This window comes from Alternaria burnsii (genome assembly GCF_013036055.1).
Source record: "Alternaria burnsii strain CBS107.38 chromosome Unknown 744, whole genome shotgun sequence".
Taxonomy (NCBI): domain Eukaryota; kingdom Fungi; phylum Ascomycota; class Dothideomycetes; order Pleosporales; family Pleosporaceae; genus Alternaria; species Alternaria burnsii.
Window position 1 is genome coordinate 208520 of NW_024066119.1, and position 11659 is coordinate 220178.

At 51.8% G+C, this 11659-nt stretch overlaps 3 protein-coding genes across 3 annotated transcripts; 2 read left to right on the forward strand and 1 right to left on the reverse strand.

Moving 5' to 3' along the window:
- Nucleotides 1-2989: 2989 nt before the first annotated feature.
- Nucleotides 2990-7911, forward strand: GT037_008539 (abc transporter; the record flags this gene model as incomplete). Its single annotated transcript, XM_038933586.1, has 9 exons — nt 2990-3214; nt 3268-3796; nt 3853-4079; nt 4132-4411; nt 4462-4695; nt 4746-5533; nt 5601-5763; nt 5826-7593; nt 7650-7911. The coding sequence occupies 9 exons, from the start codon at nt 2990-2992 to the stop codon at nt 7909-7911; spliced, it is 4476 nt and encodes a 1491-aa protein (XP_038783551.1).
- A 268-nt stretch (nt 7912-8179) lies between these two features.
- On the reverse strand, nt 8180-9137 carry GT037_008540 (uncharacterized protein; the record flags this gene model as incomplete). Its single annotated transcript, XM_038933587.1, has 3 exons — nt 8180-8838; nt 8904-9002; nt 9056-9137. The coding sequence occupies 3 exons, from the start codon at nt 9135-9137 to the stop codon at nt 8180-8182; spliced, it is 840 nt and encodes a 279-aa protein (XP_038783552.1).
- A 722-nt stretch (nt 9138-9859) lies between these two features.
- On the forward strand, nt 9860-11466 carry GT037_008541 (mfs general substrate transporter; the record flags this gene model as incomplete). The annotated part of the gene is made up of 2 exons (XM_038933588.1): nt 9860-10325; nt 10373-11466. The coding sequence occupies 2 exons, from the start codon at nt 9860-9862 to the stop codon at nt 11464-11466; spliced, it is 1560 nt and encodes a 519-aa protein (XP_038783553.1).
- Between the last annotated feature and the right edge of the window lie 193 nt (nt 11467-11659).

The window sequence follows — 11659 nt, forward strand, 5'->3', positions numbered from 1 at the left end:
CGTCGCGTGTCCGCGAGGCTGGCTGTAACGCGGTCGACCTTCAGATGGCGGTTAAGTCTCTGCAGATGTAGCGGCGGGTGAATGGATGCATATTGTGGCGTGCGTACGAACACGAGAAGGTCTGACGCGGAGGAGGGTATGGGCGAGAGGTGAGGTTCAACGCGTCGGTGGCTCGCTGACTCCTGCTGGTTGGGGCAAAACGCGCGAAAACAAAAATGCGGAGCGCTTATGTAACTGCATCACGCTTGTCCGCATCAGGTACTGGCCTAGCCGGGGCGTGATCGGATGCTCTTCTCCGCCTTGGAGCTGCCACGGGGCAGCCTTCGCTCTCCGTTTCTCATGCCTCTCTTCATTCGCCCTGCGCCTGCGCCTACGAGCTTGGAGCCAGCTGTCGCTTGTCACCTGTCCAAGGGGAATCTGCTTCGCGCTGTCTCCATTACCAGTCGATAGTCGCCAGCCTGAGCTTGGGGAGCCTCCAACGCTTCCAGGGCACGATCCTGCCACTACCATTGACGCCCCGCTGTCAGTCCCTTTACGGTTTTCTTCCTGCGCCACGTCCCACCTCTTCATTTTCCATAGATGCATATTTGGAACGCCCGCTCAACCCGGCGCCTTCACACCGCAGGAAGTCTTGCGTGCCGCTCCCGCGAAGCACGCACCAGAGACAAGATTGTGATGGTGGGGTGGGTACATGTCCATGGCCCACAACACTTTCCAAAGTCCCGCACGTCTTAATTAGACCCGGTCCAGAAATTCAAGCGTGGATGACGACTATCCGGCTCCTGCCGCTAAGTACCAGGCAGCCGGAAATTCAACCCCAGGGCAACTCAATCCTCATGCATCGCCTCCCTGTGACGGATCATGCCCCTTCCGGACCGTCAGCACACGTCGTACCGTCTGTCGAGACATGTCAATCAGCCGTTGAAAGCGCGCATGTAACTTCAACTATTGCATCATTCTTCGTTCTTCACTTGATAGCCGTAACGAAACCACTTAGCTTCAGTTCATATGGAGCTGGCCCGTATTTCTAGATTTAGCTGCCATTGTGGGGTATGCACCTTTTCCAAGAGATGAGGAGTCTGCCTGCAGGTACCCCAGGAAATCTGATTTATCCGTACGGGCTGCACAAGCCATAAACTTCACTTGAAGACAGACTTGCAATTTCCAGCCAGTAGTGGAATCTTCCGGAAGAATTGGGAGCGTTCATCGCGAGCTGCACCGGTCGATCACAACGTATGCGATCGGCGCTGCATCGATCGTCAGTGAACCTGTAATAAAGCTACCAACCGGTGTTGGAACCTATACCGGCATCGCCGTGGATTTCAATACCGACAGAGGCTTCCCTGGTCCCAATTTCTTGTACTCCAGACTACACCAAACCAGCTTTCTGGTTCACTGCTCCGGTGACCAATCTGGCACTCCGCCGGCGTGCAGCTCCGTGGATGTCGAAAATCCTTCGTACTAATCCAAGATGACTCCGGTTGTTGGCCAACGACGAGCCACTCTCAGCTTGTGAGAAGTCGATCGTCGACAAGTACACCACCAGTGATTATGGTCAAGCGCTCTTCTTCCCCGCTTGTACCTCGTCGTATTTACGAGAAATGTTTATCGTGGCCTTCTGATTGACTGCCGCGTCATCAGGCTATTTGCCAGCTGCCACGGTTCTTGGTCGCGCGGCTGTAGAAATCATCATGACGGTGCTGTCAGTCCGTGTTCGCTGTTACTTCGCGCATGCGAGCAGAAACCTTGATCTCGGGCCGCCAACTGCATAAACGTGTCCTCATTTTGAGAATGCGCCCTCCCTTATGACGTGAGCTGCATTTGACACCCGTAGTTGGATAATTGCGGCAAGCAGGTGCGCCTTGAACAGCCGTCGTTGCACACGACTCGCCGACGAGAACCGGCAGAACAATGAGAATGTTTCTCCACATCAATTTGTTAGCGTAGGCGTCAAGTGAATTTTCGTTCGGCAGTCACATTCCCATGTGTCGAAATACAGCTCAATTTCCAAGTCTTGGTGACTAAAGGGCCGATGAACGGCCGCCGCAAGCGATGTACTTTACTTCTTCGCATGTTTTGCATGTCCAAATTTGGCATTCAACGGAATTGAAACAGGAAAGAAAACCGCTTCAAACACTTTGGATGCCCCTAGCCGAGAGCACGGAATACCAACAGCAATGCTGTAGCGTTAGATGCTACGTTCTTTTGGGTGTGATCATCGGGATGACAGCGCCGATCTGAAAGCCACAAGCCACAGAGTTGCCGCTACAGCGGTGCCAAGTTGACAGCGTGGTCGCGCAATTAAGGTTGAGGATCCCCTTCCCGAGCCGCCGTCAACACTGCTAGTGCGCAGGGTGATGGGAGTGGCGCCGGTCGTTGCTGCTAATCCGGGTGGAACACACGGCTAAACCAAATACGAACACCATGTGATGCCCCTGTCACTTCGACGTAGTCCAACACGACGCATGCGGTCTGCATGCACTGAGTTTGCACCAGGTAATGGAAAACCTAGTCACGCACCCTACTACCGGTATACGCTCAGCCCTCACTTCTCGGGTCTGCAAGTCGCTCGCTTTAGTGCAACATGACGACGATCAAAGCAAGCTAAGTCACTTTCATGCTGTAAAGATGGCAATTGAGGAACATGTTCAGCTCACAACAAGTACGTAAGGCGCTACTAGTAGTCTCCTGAGGTAACCAGTGGTGTGTGTCCGTGTTACATTGCGGAGCATTGGTCTCTTGGGATCTCCAAAACGTACTACCGCGTTGTTCAAGCACTCACCGCGGGTAGTCAGAAACACCAACGCAGGGAAATAAAGAAATCATCATTCTGCCACCGGTCCACATGATCAGCATAGTCATTAGAACCACTCGAGGAGTTGTGGGGTTCCCATAATATCAACTCTCCTATCCCATTCCTACTTCCTTTAATGCTTCAATGCACCATCTAAATCGCTGAACAGTCTCGACGGATTGTCTCTCGTTCGCAATGGCAGCGACTATGGATCCCGATTGTGCATTGACCGACGATACCTTTGGTCCCTATGCTGGTCCACATTGCCGTGGCGGCTTCGACCTCACTCTCCTCTTCTCCGAGGTGTTTCTCTCGATAATTCCTCTATCCTTGTTGATAGCTATCGCGCCTTATAGAATCTATCGACTATGGTGGAAGGATACCAAGGTTTCGAGGACGACTCTGCTATATACCAAACTGGTATGTTATTCTCCTTAAGCTCGATTATGATGGACCTGACCTTTGTGCTACAGATAGGATGGGCTGTGTTCGCTGGTTTCGAGCTTGCGCTCCTCGTGATCTGGTCAAACCGACAAACACGCAACAACCGTGCCGAACTCGCATCAGCTGCTATCAGCTTCATCGGCGCAGTCTTACTGGGATTTCTCTCCTTCGTTGAGCACATGAGGTCGATACGTCCATCGTTCCTGCTCACGGTATACCTATTCTTCACCAGCATATTTGATATCGAACGCTCTCGCAGTTATGCACTCACGCCCGAGCTGGACCTCGTTGCTACGGTTTTCGCCTCACGCCTTGCTGTGAAAGTATTCCTCGCCATAGTTGAAGCGCGAGACAAGCGACGGCTCCTTCTCCCAGACTTCGCCAACAACCCAACGGAGGCTACCAGTGGTGTGTACAGGCGGGTAACGTTCTGGTGGCTGAACCCGCTCTTCAAGAAGGGATTCTCCACTTCACTGACTGTCGATGACCTTTTCCAGCTGGACAAACACCTCACAGCAGACTACCTGCACCATCTAATTGGCTCGTCGTGGGCAAGAGGTAAACTATGATCACTCTACCTCTGTATTTACTGTTCACTAACCCGGGGGATATAGTTGCGAATGTCGGTACACACTCTCTCTTCGGAACGACATTGAGGAAGTTGAAGTGGCCCATACTGGCAGTTGTTCCGCCCAGACTATGTCTGATTGCCTTCAACTTCTGCCAACCATTTCTGATCGAAAGAGCTGTCAACTTCTCCCAGGAGGCCGAGACGGCGCAGACGGCCAACATCGGGTATGGATTGATTGGCGCGTACATTATCGTTTTCATCGGCATTGCAGTCAGTAAACCAATCTCGTGCAACCAATTTGCCTCGCTAACATGCCTCGTAGATCTCCACCGGGCAATACATGCATTTCACCTTCCGATTTATCACACAGATGCGAGGTGGTCTCATCTCCATGCTTTACAACAAAGCAACAGAAGTCACATTGACAGACATGGATCCAGCATCTTCCATCACGCTCATGAGTGCCGACGTCGAGCGTATCGTCACGGGTATGGAGACTGGTCACGAGGTATGGTCTAATACACTTGAGATTGCGCTCGCAATGTACCTCTTGGAGCGACAACTCGGTGCCGCCTGTGCGATCCCCATCGGCGTTGCTGTTGGTAAGCATCACCACAAATCCATGCTCCATTCCACGCTAATCGCCCTCAAGTATCATTGCTCGGCTCCATAGCAGCCACTAGCTTGGTGATGCAACGTCAAGCACTCTGGCTCGAAGGCATCGAGCGACGCATTGCAGCCACCAACTCCATGCTGAACTCGATGAAGGGTGTCAAGATGGGTGGTCTCACCGAGGTTCTGCGAGACGATCTCCAGAAACTTCGGGTTGATGAGCTTAACATCTCGAAGAAGTTCAGAAAGCTCCTCATCTGGACAATGGGTTTCTGTAAGTCGTCAACTCTCCGCAGTCTATGTTCATGCACTGATCGTTTTTAGCCTACATCTCACCAATTGTGTCACCCATTCTGGCATTTGCGGTCTTTTCTATCATCGCGCAAAACAGTAACGGCAGCAGCACTCTCGACACCGCAACTGTCTTCACTTCACTCTCCCTGTTCACGCTTCTTACAGAACCACTCGGGTCGCTCATTATGGCTCTTTCCTCTTTGATGGGAGGTGTCGGATCGTTCAAGAGAATCCAAGACTTTCTTACATTGGCTCCGCGTGATGAGCACCGTAAATTTCCTTCCATCTATGGTGGTAGCACAGCTTGCCTTTCAGTTGCAGGCACCGAGTCAGACAAAAGCTCCGAGACTTCTCAAAAGAGCCGTTGTTCTATCGAGGTCAAGGAGTACAGCGCTCTTGGTTCTCAGGCTATCGTCATTGAGAACGGCTACTTCGGATGGGATCCGGTCAGACAGCCATCTGGTACCTTGCAGGACATCGATATGATCGTCCCACGCGGGAAGATTACCATGGTAGTGGGACCGGTGGGGTGTGGTAAGTCAACCCTGCTTAAAGCAGTGCTCGGAGAGTTACCTGTCATGGGTGGCTCGCTGCAGGTGTCTTCCCTACGGATCGCCTTGTGCGACCAAACTGCATGGCACGTGAACGGCACAGTGCAGGAAAGCATCCTCGGTGCTGCCGTGTTTGATCAGCGGTGGTACTCGTCGGTAGTGCGGAGCTGCGCATTAGACGATGATCTACGGCAATTACCCCAAGGTGACCAAACCCAGATTGGCAGCAAGGGTATCGCATTGAGTGGAGGCCAAAGCCAGCGAATTGTGAGGCACCCCAACATGCACCCCTCTTTCTACTCTTGGAATCGTACTGACCACCACCCCTCCGCAGGCACTAGCCAGAGCAGTCTACGCTCAGAAGGACATCATCATCCTCGATGACTGCCTCAGCGGCCTTGATGGCCAGACCGAGAACCGTATATGGCACAGTCTCTTTGGTCACGAGGGACTATTAAAGCGGTGCCGAACCACAGTTCTCATTGCGTCATCATCGGGTATGTGATATCAAGTCATCCGTCCACCTCGTACACGTGCTAACATCTCCCTTCTACCACAGCCAAACGCGCACCTTACTCTGATCACATTGTCGCCCTTGACAAGGACGGCAGGATTTCGGAACAAGGTCCTTTCGAGAAGCTGAACAAGTCGGGAGGCTACGTGTCGGGCTTCGACCTTGCACTTCCTGACTGGGACTACCGTGCGGAGAAGCACATCTACGAGGAGCCACCCAGGTACACCGAGCGTCTAGCCAGCGATAACCAGCTCACCGAGGATGACGTGCAAGCTGAGGCCAATCGTCGTACTGGCGACACAGCCATCTACCTCTACTACATTGGTACTGTGGGCTGGATCCCTACAATCATCTTCATCTTTTCTATCATCATCTTCATCTTCGGCATCTCCTTCCCCACTGTCTGGGTGAAAATGTGGGCGGAATACAACCAGGAGAACCCCAACGAGCGACTCGGATACTGGCTTGGCATCTATGCCATGCTTGGCGGGTTGGCACTCGTCTTCCTGATGGTCAGTTGTTGGCAGCTCATCATCACCATGGTCCCTCGTTCTGGCGTCACATTCCACAAGAAGCTTTTGGATACAGTCCTTGGGTCTCCCATGTCTTTCTTCTCTACCACAGACACCGGAGTCACGCTCAACCGCTTCAGTCAAGATCTCATGTTGATCGACATGGAGTTGCCAGTGGCCGCGCTGAACACTTTCGCCACATTCGTCCTCGTCATCGGACAGATGATCCTTATCGCTGTCGCTGCTCCTTACGCAGCCATTTCCTTTCCTGTCGTCATCGTCGCAGTCTTCTTTGTTCAAAAGTTTTATCTCCGCACATCGCGCCAACTTCGTTTCCTCGATCTGGAAGCCAAGTCACCACTCTACACTCAGTTCAATGAGATACTGGAAGGTTTAGCGACTATCCGCGCATTCGGATGGCAGAGTTTCGTTGAGGAGAAAGCAAAAGCTCTACTTGACCGTAGTCAACGGCCCTTCTACCTGCTCTTTGCGGCCCAGCGTTGGTTGACACTCGTACTGGACTTGGTCGTCGCAGCCGTCGCAACGATCCTTATAGTGCTGGTAGTCACCTTGAAAGGCAGGCTGAGTGCTGGATACGTTGGTGTAGCGCTACTCAACGTGGTACTGTTCTCTCAGAGTATCAAGTTGCTCATCTCTTTCTGGACCCAGCTCGAGACGCACATTGGAAGTGTCGCCAGGATCAAGAACTTTACCGCCGATGCCGTGGCAGAGGACTCTGAGGGCGAAGACCACATTCCGCCCGCCAGCTGGCCAAGCGCCGGCAAGATTGAGTTCAGAGGCATCGAAGCATGCCACCGGCCCGGTGAACCTGTTATCTCGAACTTTTCCCTGTCCATCAGGCCTGGTGAAAAGGTTGCCATCGTTGGCCGCACGGGGAGCGGAAAATCATCGCTCGTTCTCTCTCTCTTCCGTATGGTCGAACTTTCCAGTGGTAGTATCACCATCGATTCCGTTCCACTTACTCGGATACCTCGCCAAACCATTCGCAGTCGACTCATCGGTCTACCTCAAGACGCCTACCTACTTCCCGGTTCGGTTCGCCTCAATGCTGATCCCTTAAAAGAATCCGATGACAAAGCCATCATGGCTGCGTTGAAGGACGTACAACTATGGGATATTATTGTGGCAAAGGGTGATGCTGAGAAGTACGGGCACCCGTTAGACGTCGAAGTCGAGGACCTGCATTTCTCGCACGGACAACGTCAGCTCTTCTGCTTAGCACGTGCAATGCTCAAGAAGGACAAGTCAACCGTTGTTGTCATGGACGAAGCTACTAGCAAGTAAGTTCATCAACCACTTTCTTTCCAAAGGTCAATCGCTAACAATGAACGTTTAGTCTCGATGCTGCAAGTGACGCCCATGTCCAACGCCTCCTCCGCTCCAGATTCCCACATCACACCCTCATCACCGTCGCCCACAAGCTCGATACAATACTCGACTTCGACAAGGTCGTCGTCATGAACAAGGGTCAACTCGTTGAGTACGGTTGTCCTCACAAGCTACTAGACCGCCAGGGAAGCTGGTTTAAGAGTCTGTATGAAGATGTCGCCAGAAGAGGTTCTGAGGATGAGGATGAGGATGAGATCAACGTCATCTAGTGAAGGTCATTTAGTAGAAACGATACCGTGGTAATCCAGCGTAGCATTTCCCTTTCAAAATTATGCCTGGAGGCATGCGCAATTTTCTTAAGTCAACATAGGTAGCGAAAAGGCGTTGAGGTATAGTAGAGTCGATCATTCCCCTTCCATATCCATATTCATATTTAGTCTTATATCCAAACTAGACCATGAGGTCTTCAATATATAGTTCAAAATCTATCTTCTCCTATAAAGTGCAGCCCATCATACTTCACATCTCCGCAATCTCTTAAGCAGCAAGCGAAAGTTCCACGACTACCTCCCGGCCATGCTCTTTGAAGCCTTGCATCATCCATTTCCTTATGTTGGCGAGGATAGCCTCAGGCGTGCCCTGCATAATGAAAGGAGTGATCATTTCACTCTTGATATAAACCAACCGAATGTGTTCTAAAGCCCTGCTATTGAAGATTCGTGCCATATCATACCGGCCCACGACCTCAGCAACTGTTCTCACCCTCCTCTCCTTGGCCTTGTCGGGTCTCGTGCGTTCCAGCTCAAGAAGTTGCCTTTCTCCCCACATGGAATCTGTGATGGCCGAAGTGTGTAGAGTGAAAGACATTTCTTTAAGTGAGGGCAAATTCGAAGCGAGAATTATAAAAGGATTAGACTTGCGATTGTTGGAAACACCAGAGAACCAATGAAAGCCGTTCATGTCGACTCTGAGAATGTTGTTGGCGATATCCGGTAGGGCTTTGAGCATGGCGCCAATGAAGAAGATATCAGTAGTCGAGGCAACCGTTAGAGTGAGGAGGCGGATGTAGGGAACAACGGTGCCTTTCCATTCGCTCTCCCTGTCAGCGTGGAAGCTAACACCTTTGAGAAATTGAGGTTGACTAGGGTTGGCTTGAGGGGTGCCACTCTCAGCGGCAATATCGATAGTAAAAGGACCTGTGAAGGTAATATAGTCAGTGGATCAGAAGCAGCTTTGAGGGTTGGAAGTGGAAAAGACATACCATCGCAGAGGATATTCCAGAGATCAATATTGGCGCCTTCAGGTAGAGGAGGGGTCATATTTTGAGCTACAAAGGTACTTGCAGTCGCATCCTGGGGAACTACAGCGAATCGTTAACATATATTGATACACATCAGACGAGGCCTAACACACGGTTACTGCCACCCGGAACCGCACCCTGAAGTTTGTCATCGAAGTCGGATTTAGTAGAGGTAGATATGTCAACGGGGTTCATGTCTTGAAGGGGTTGATATCGAAGGAAGTTTGGTGACAGGTACGATAGAGAGTATGTCAGGATGTGGTATCACGAACTGTAGATGGGAAGTTCAGGTCTAGTAGCATAAAATACTTTTATGTTGTTTCTGGGCACGAAGCCAGAAGAAATCACATTCACTTGCTTTCTGGTAACATGACAGGAGCGTTTGCTCGACGTGAAGGGGGACATCGATGACCTTGCCATCGCGTGCGATTCGTCCAGGCGGTGCCGTCAGTATACCGCTAAAAGACAACAGAAGCTACGTGCATGCAACAAAGCTCTCTTCTTGCCGTTTGCGCTTTCATTCCCACCACCAATGGCCTGATCTTTAGGTTGATGGTAGCGGAGTAGTTGGTGCGGGGCGGAACTTGACAGGCTAAATTTGGCTGCTGACGTAACCTCTGCCGCATGAACGAGACGCTCGACACTCGGCGTTGGAAGGATCAAGGCGACGGCCGGAGTAATCACGGAGTCGTTTCACGGTTCCAGCGTTGTCGCAAATGACAGGACTTGGCCTATTCATTCTTCATATCCTCAGGATGATTCCTAGCTAACAATACCTACTGATTGTTTGCAGCTTGCTTACTGCTCAGGTGCATTTCTTGTTCTAGCTGTCGCATCGCTCAGGCACATTGGTACAAGTGTCAGCCGTACATCCGCCCTTGGTCGCACATCTTGCGGTACACGCACATGCCGTCGCAATGGCATTGCCCTCAGACGTGCCGCGAGCATCAACCGAAGAGAACGACGCGCTCTTGTCCCCGACGGAATCGGCCCACCATGCGCTGCCCCAAGCGACCAAGAAGCCATGGGTGCTCCTCGTGGTCCTCATCTTCGTCATGATCGCCTTCATCGACGTAGGTGCCTACCTCGCCGAAGCGCCCATGACGCGTCTCTACGAAGCGAACCTCTGCCTCAAATACTATCACGAACAAGACCCCTCAGTGATACCTGGCCATGGAAGCATACCGGAGCAGCTATGCAAGGTGGATGTAGTGCAGCAGCGATTAGCGAGCATCTTCGGCTGGCAGGAGATGTTTAGCGCGCTGCCGGGCATTCTTCTAGCGGTGCCATACGGTACTTGGGCTGACAAGGTGGGTAGAAAGTGGATATTCATAGCGAGCTTGGTCGGAATAGAGCTCGGCTTTGTCTGGGTGCTGTTGATATGTAAGACGGCGAACAAGAAGATCGAGATCCCACGCTAACACCGTCAGGTTACTTCAAGTCTCTCCCTCTTCAGTTGACATGGCTCTCGAGCGCCTTCACCGTCATCGGCGGCGGTCCAATTGTCGCTATGGCTATCGGCATCACCATGATCTCTGACATAGCGCCCCCAGAACAGCGTACCACAATTTTTCTCTATCTCACAGCCTGCGTTCTTGTCGCGGAGATGTTGGCACCCATAATGGCAGCGAGACTTATGGAAAGCGGAAACTGGCTGCCTCTATTGCTGTCGTTAGCCATACAAATTGTGGGTGTCGTCGTGGCCTTGTTCATTCCGGAGACGCTGCATCTCCGTGACCTGCCCGAGCCCAGGGATAGCGACGACCAGATCTTTGAGCTACACCCCAAGACCAGCGACTTTTCAGTGCGAGCACAATTGCGCAACTTCCAGGCTGCAGTACATTTCCTCAAGAGCGATTGGACCTTGGCCATGGTCGTCTTCACTTTTTTGGCCAACAGACTGGGCAGACAGTGTATTTCACTCCTGGTTCGCTATGCTTCGAAACGTTACAGCTGGGAGATCAAGAAAGCCGCCTACTTGCTGTCATTCCGCGCTGCTACCAACCTTGTGGCTGTCACCGTCTTGATTCCTCTAGTCAATTTTCTTCTTTTGAGGAAGCTGCATCTCCCTGCACACTGGGCGGACCTGTGGATTGCACGGGTATCTATAGTCGTTACCACCGTCGCCTTCTTCGTCATGGGTATCGCGGCGCACCCTTCTCTTCTCATCGTCGGGCTCCTTCTTTACAACATGGGTACAGGATATAACGCTGCTATGCGATCCGTGGCCATACATGTCGTTGGCGGTCAGTCGAGCCCAAATATCGGCAAACTCATGAGCACCATTGCGATGGCTGAGAGCATTGGCGCAATGGTCGCTGGGCCACTGTTGAACGAGCTGTTTCAATTGGGCATAGGTGTTGGCGGTGCCTGGTTGGGTTTGCCATTCTTGAGTTCTGTCGTAGTGTTCGCATTCATGACTGTTGTAACTTGGATCATCGATGTGGGAGACAAGGAGCCCGCTTACTTACAAGTACGCACTGAGGACGAGGAAGAGCTTACCAGACACAGGGACGTGTTTTAGATTTTATGCTCTAGATTGAAGATATCCCACAATTGGACAGATCAACTTTTTATTCCCAACAATATGCACAAGAAGGCACTTTCGAGACATGCAAACCAAACACGCAGGTGTTGACTGGGGATAGCAGCCACACCTCGTGGTGGCAGTCGCAGTGCTCTACGCGCCTGCTGCACAACCTGAAGGAAGTAGCGGC